The 7013-nt window shown below is 47.7% G+C and overlaps 1 protein-coding gene across 1 annotated transcript; it reads left to right on the top strand.

The window, feature by feature from the left end:
* The first annotated feature begins 684 nt into the window (after nt 1-684).
* On the top strand, nt 685-3135 carry ARL11 (ADP ribosylation factor like GTPase 11). The gene is made up of 2 exons (XM_026493228.4): nt 685-1094; nt 1913-3135. The coding sequence occupies exon 2, from the start codon at nt 1931-1933 to the stop codon at nt 2477-2479; it is 549 nt and encodes a 182-aa protein (XP_026349013.1). The 5' UTR covers nt 685-1094; nt 1913-1930; the 3' UTR covers nt 2480-3135.
* The last annotated feature ends 3878 nt before the right edge of the window (nt 3136-7013 follow it).

Here is a 7013-nt window from a genome sequence, read left to right on the forward strand (position 1 = left end):
ATTTTGCATCCGCTGACCCCCACCCCGCTGATCCTTGGCTATAAATTCCCACTTTCCCAGGCTGGTTGCAAAAGGACTATAGCCTACAACCACAGGTACCCCAAAGAGCTAAGCAGCAGCAACATCAGTAACAACACAACACAGTGGTGTACATAACACACTCTGTGTTTTGACTTTTTCTAACCACTCCCTCCTGTTAAATTACCCTGGCCTAACAAAAGCAACAATTACAACAGGATGTTTGCTTTCTACAAAGCACTTTCTTTGTTGAGTAGCAGACACGCTGAAAGAGGAAGAGATGAATAAATCCCAGCAAGATCTTGTGCAAATTATTTACTCTGAGCCTCTTTAGTTATTTGTAAACCGGGAGAGTCATAAGCCCCCAGCTCGGTTCTTGACGTTTTAATGAAATAACGCGTGGGAAGACAGGAAGCACCCTACAAACGTGACCGGTTCCAAGAGCCAAATCCCTGCAACTGCAGATGCCAGTCAGAGAGCTGCAGAATCAACGGCTTCTGATTGGCCATAATTTTTTTAAAATTATGCCTTCTGGAGGTATCACTGTTTGCTGGGAAACACATGATGACATTGCCGGAAAAAAAAAAAAAGCAGTGTTTAACTGCGCATAGTTCCACCACATTGACACGATTATTCAGTTTTTACCGTTTACCCTCAACATAGTTACTGTTTTTTAGAGTGTTTGAATCATACTTAGGCAGTTTTTAAAGCCTGTAGGGTCCAAGCAAACAAAAGAATCTCCAGGCTCCAGAAAAAACATCAGGGCATGTGTTCTGAGCTGCTAAGAAACGGCGTTGGTACGAGGCTTCGCTCTATCAGGACCTGACGGGCTGGCGACAACGGTGCAGCCCGTCCCCAGCGGGAGCACAGCTCCGGCCGCGCGGGGCTGAGGGAGGGGCTGTGGACCCGCCCCGCCCCGACCACCTGGGGAAGGAAGCGGAAAAGGGGAACCAGCAACAGCCGCTACATTTCCTTCTCATTTCGCTCTTAGGACCCTCCCGCCACTTAGAACGCGGCTGCGTGCGAGCGGACGGCCACAGAGGAGGAGCTCTCAGCCTCAGTCTAATAACGCGGAGGTAACTTTACTTTCCCTCTTCTCCCGTCGGCGAGGAATGAACAGAGCCTGTCTTATTCTTCTCCAGGGGCAGCCGAAACACTCCCCACCCCCCACCCGGGAGAAATGTTCCTTCTCCTGTCCCAGCCAGGTTTCCCCTAGGTCGGGAACAGGTCTTGGTTTTAGAAACTGGGCATTTCTAAATAAAAAAAAGTGAGTCGTGCTCTATAGGCAATTTACCTTGATAAGGCGATGGGGGAAACCACTTGGCTGTGACTTGTACATTTGTCCCCAGGCAACCGTATTTGAAATAGCCACTGTTCGCAGGACAAAGTGCTGGTCCTGAGGGGAGTTCCAAAGGCAGCCGAAGTTACCATGAGCTGACCGTCCTCTTCACTTGGTGCTCTGAACTGGAGCTAGCTTCCACTTCAGGATTTAGGCTTATAGGAAGAAAACAGAGGCAAAAAGCCACAGACTAGCAAGCACTGAAGACATCTTTGGGTCATTCCTACTGAACTAGGTTATATCTAACTGGAACTTCCTTTTGCTTCTTTGCTTTAACTACCAAGGAAGGTGAGCCTGCATTGGGCGTCTTCTAGGGAGTCCTACCCTATTCTCTGAGGCAGCTCCCTTCCCCCCTCTCCGGAGATAGGTCAGCTCGTGGTGATTCATTTGCCCTTACTTCCTGGCCCTTTCAGAGCCAAGGCCTCTCTTTGAAACCTGACATTGTAAAGACACTTCCTACTTTTGGAGGAGAGGCTCTTCTTCCATGTGCCTGCGTGGATTTGTGTTCCTCCCGAAAAGAATGGCTGATGTGTGCACCTGGCCTTTCTCCCCTAGGGGTTAGCAGTGGCCACCATGGGTTCTGTGAATTCCCGAGGTCACAAGGCAGAAGCCCAGGTGGTGATGATAGGCCTCGACTCAGCTGGCAAGACCACGCTCCTGTACAAACTGAAGGGCTACCAGCTGGTGGAGACCCTGCCCACTGTTGGTTTCAACGTGGAGCCTCTCGAAGCCCCGGGCCATGTGTCTCTGACGATGTGGGATGTGGGGGGACAGACCCAGCTGAGGGCCAACTGGAAGGACTACCTGGAAGGCACGGATGTCCTCGTGTATGTGCTGGATAGCACAGATGAAGTTCGCTTGCCCGAGGCGGTGGCTGAGCTCATGGAAGTCCTGAATGATCCACACATGGCCAGCGTCCCTTTCTTGGTGCTGGCCAACAAACAGGAGGCGCCTGATGCTCTGCCGCTGCTTGGGATCAGAGACAGGCTGGGCCTGGAGAGATTCCAGGACCGCAGCTGGGAGCTCCGGGCCTGTAGTGCCCTCACTGGCGCCGGGCTGCCCGAGGCCCTGCAGAGCTTGAGACGGCTCCTGAAATCCCGCTGCCAGTGTGTCTCCACGTGAGCACAGGTGTGGCAGGGAGTGGAGAGAGCACGAAGACTTGATCTGGGCAGAGCAGTGAGTCTTTGCCTATACGAACTGAAAGAAGCAGTTAGTCCCTGCTTGTCAAACAAGAAGTCCTCTGTGCTTGGACAGGATATTTTCTTCTTGGGGCTTATTGTCACTAGTGTTTATGTTGAAAACCAACTATTCTTTGAATAATAATACTCTTAAGGGAAAAAAAATGCCTCAACACACTTCCTTTTAAAACTCATTTGCAAGGGTGAACTGAGCAATTATAGTAGTCGAACAATGAATGAATGGTTACATTACGATTAAGACCTAAATTCACAGAAAGAGGTTTCAAAATGAGATTAAAAAATCATCTGGACATGGTCGCAATCTTAGGAGTGATTTTTCCCTGGTGCCTCTGGGTTTGTGCCATGATCACTCTGAGTGCAAGCAGCCAGGGGCTAGCAGAGTCGAGTAGGTGACTCTGCCCCCATGGAATCGGGCAAGAGGCTGAGAGTTGGGGCCTTCCAAAATTTATCCTTTTGTCTGACCCTGATGAACTATTTTTTATCATCTTGTATTGGTCTTTTTCTAAAATGCCTCATTTTTATCTCTTTTTTTCTCTTCGTACAGCATATCTTTCCTTAAAGATCAAAGATTTCATTCATTTATTCACTCATTTAATCAACAAATATGTAGAGCATTGAATGTGGGCAAATGGCATTGAGTTTTTAATTATGAGCCAGGCCTTGGAGATGGGAGGTGTGAATTTTGAAGATACATATAACAGAAGTGCTTCTTTTTCATTACTAACAGTAAAAAAGAAAGTTGAACATAGCATCCTACAAGAGTTTTCAGGTGATCTTTATCTAGGAACCATGAAGCTCCTGAAATTATTTGCAAAATTATTTGCAAAATGTTATGCTTTGAGCCTTTTTTGGGGGGGCGAAGAAGACCCATAACTTTTATCAGACTTTTGTGACTCCCAAAAGTTAAGGATCACTCATCTGGTCTTATCTGTCATCCAACAGAGGAATACTTTCTAGAATTTTTTAATGGCTGGGAGCTCATATTTGACACCTGCTCTCATGTTAAACAGCTCTACATGTTGGGTATTCCTACCCTGGGCTAAAACCGTCCTCCTTATTGCTCCTGATGGTTCTTTCCTCTCTGGAGTGACACAGTATAAATGGGCCCTCAACACCCTTCCAACATCTGAGATCCACTGGGGTCTCTCTACCCAAATTCTTCCCTTCTAACATCAGGTTAGGCATGCTAAATTCTTTCCACTACTTGTCAGTAGACAGGTTTTCCTGTTCAGGCACAGGAAAGTACAAAGATACAAGACAGACTGGACAAGGCTTCAGACCTCATGGAGCTCTGGCTGGGGAAACAGTAAGACAAAACTCCCATATAAAACCAGAGGGAGGCTCAATTCAGCAGGTGTTTATTGAGCACTTACTGGGGCCAAGTTCTGTGCTTGGTGCTTTCCATAGATTCTCTCTCAGTTCTCTTGATTCTGCAAAGTAGGTATGATTCTCTTGTTGCATAATTGGAAACTGAGGCTGGGGGAGGTTGTGACTTGCTTGAGGCACAGAGTTATTAAGTGACATATCTAGAATTTGAAACCAGGTAGGTCTATCCAAATGATGCCTGTATTCTTCCACATCATGTTTCTAGAAGGTTTAAGCCAAGTCAGCTGATGTGATGAGGGAAGCAGTCAGGTCAGAGGGAGGAGACTGCTTGGAAGTATGAGGGGGAGTGAAGGAAGGACAAGTAAGCTGGCGAGGGGTGATGGGTGGATGAGGAGGATGTATTATAATAGGAAACAAAACTGGAAAAAACTTTCAGTCCAAGCTGGGGAAGATTTGGACTTTCGTAATCTGCATTTGGCTCAGGGAAGTGAAACCACTGGACTTACCATTTAGGAGGGTAACTTAGTGGCTGTGTGGGGTGGAATAAAAAGAAGGGGGACACTGGAGTCAGGCAGGTAGGGAGACCTGCTAGCTGCCCTTCTCAGTAACAGAGGAGAGAGGAGGAAGAAAGATGAGAAACTGAAAGCCATTTTTGAAGGGAAGAAGCTGAGAGAAGAAGTTGAAAATGGCGTAGGATTTTGAGTATACACTCAGGAGATCGGAATGACCTGAGAAGGTGGACACAGGAGGAATGAGTTGGGACGGGGCCAGAACTGGTGGGTTCTGGTATTGAAGTGCTGGATATGAGTGTGTGGATAGCTTCCTTCAGATTGTTCTGTTACCTGCAGTCATCGGGATACCCTGCTGGATGCATCAGCTGGTTCCCACACACAGAGTCTCCTTTCCTCACGTGATGTGTCAGTTTTTATTGAGCTCATCTTTGGTAGGATTTGTTTTTCCCTGTGTGACTCCCATGTGCCCTGCGTCATGACAGTGTTTCTACACAGAGTGGTTTCACATTAGTGTTGACTAGGCTCCTGGAGGTTTCACTGTTTTAGATCAAACATTATGTTAGTTTCTGTGCTTGGGGCTCATGGCCTCATAGGTGGCATCAATTTGGGTTCTGTGCCCATTCATGGCACAGGCCCTAGGGATTCAATTTCTGACAGGTGATTTTTTTTTTTTTTTTTTGCACCCATGTCCCAAGAGAGACCATTTGCTTCTTCATACTTTCCTGAGCTAGTGGAGAGCATTTCCCAATTCCCTTTTAAGTAAGGGGCATCTCTTTGATACTCTTGCTTTTCTACCGAGCTCAGATCAAAATTTTCTCTCTTCTAAGTAAGCTTAAGGCCATACCTCCTGTTCCCATGCAAGTGTTATAACCTTAGTCTGGTCCCTAGAGCCTAACCTTGGCTTTTCTAATATCTCTGTGGACTCCAGGCTCCCAGCTTACACTTACCTGCTTTGGCTGTGGTTTTGCTCTTCATTTCTGCCACTTGATGATATCCTTTCTTTTGTTCAAGGACAACGTGTATTAAAATACAATTTTTTGGTGATAGTTTACCCAACATTTCTGTATCTCTGTATGGGCAGAGGTCCATCTGCTATGAAGTGTCTTTCTGAATGTCCTGAACTGTTTTGATAAGTGGCAGGGAGATCTGTACTTAGGAAGATGGCTTGGGTAGCTGACTTGGGGTGGAGAGAGGGTCCTGAAGCAGGGAGGCAGGGTAGAGGGTGACTGGGATGTCTTTTGATTGACATGCATGCCCTTGCCACCACTGGGGCAAACAGACATCCTGTCACTGTAGAAGACATCATGCTGTGGGCATTTGTTTCCCTTCTCTTGACAATTGTCAGTCTCTTTCTGACATCAGGACGCACCATGCTGTTGTCCAGCTCTGAGAGCGTGCTCCTTGCTTGGACCAAACAGAGTGGACAGGGGAACCAGCAGGTAGTGTGTGATGACAGCCCCAAATCCTTAAAGGCAGATGTGCTCTTAACAAGCCCCAGGAGCTCTCCTCTCATCATCCCTCTTGGATAAGATTTGGGAAGAAGGATAACAAAACAAAATATCCTAAGAACCATGCCGGTTAGTGCCCAGTTAGTGTTGACCAGAACTCCCTGCTGGTCCCTGCTTAGAGGGATTGAATGCCAAATCAGTCACAGAATCACCCAGCAGGTGAATTATGGAGTGGGAACTATACAATTCTGTGGACAGAAGGTGGGGTTTGAGAGCCTCAGAGTCCGAGGGCAGTCCTGCCAGCCTTCTACCTCCCCAGCTTCTGAGACGTTTACCTCATGTGAGTATGGGAATCCCACAGGATGCAAGGCCCCACAGCACCTTCCTGGGATTTCCCATGCCCTTCTGTGCATGTGCTCCGTTCTTCAAGCTTCCGTGTCAGCAGGCAGTTCTGTAGTTACATGAGTGATGCTGGCCATGGCAGCAAGCCTCTGGGGTCACACAACCTTAGGGCAGCTTCCTGAACCCCTGTTGTTTTTTAGGCTTAGGATGTTTTCCTGTTTGAATCTTGCCCATGATTTTAAGGATCCTTAGATCCCACCGTGCAGGAAGCTCTGCCTATACACCTCAGCCCATGTTCACCCCCTTCCTGCACTCGCCTGGTGCTGGCCCACTCGTTAGTGCCTGAACCGGGGCTGTTCTACATGTGGGTACAGAGTCTCTCCAAGGATGGGCTAAGTTCCTAGAGCTCAGGGGATGCCTTACATCCTTCGATCCTCTTCAAAGCCTTTAACGATATTAGGTACTAGGAACTGCTCATTAAATACCTGGGTGAATAACGAATAACTACTTAAAGATATTGAACTGGGTGTCATGGCAGGGAGTCCCCAGGTGCTCTGAACTGTCCAGAGTGAAATCCCCAAATGAGAACTCCAAGAGGCTCACTAGCTCAAGAGCCAAAATGGCAGCACAAGCCTGTACTTAAAGCATCATCTGTAGTAAAAGCAACAGCAAAAAGTCATACATGCTTTTTCTGGGACGTGTCGTGCTCAGAACTACCTGACTTGTAGTCTAAGTAGGAGAGGGAATGCTAAGTGGGGACCTAGTGAGGTATGGTAGGGGGCCACGGGGGATGCCAAGGCCCTGGAGGTAGGTGGCCAGTGAAAGCATG

Source organism: Ursus arctos, unplaced genomic scaffold (assembly GCF_023065955.2).
Source record: "Ursus arctos isolate Adak ecotype North America unplaced genomic scaffold, UrsArc2.0 scaffold_10, whole genome shotgun sequence".
In the NCBI taxonomy this organism is placed as follows: Eukaryota; Metazoa; Chordata; class Mammalia; order Carnivora; family Ursidae; genus Ursus; species Ursus arctos.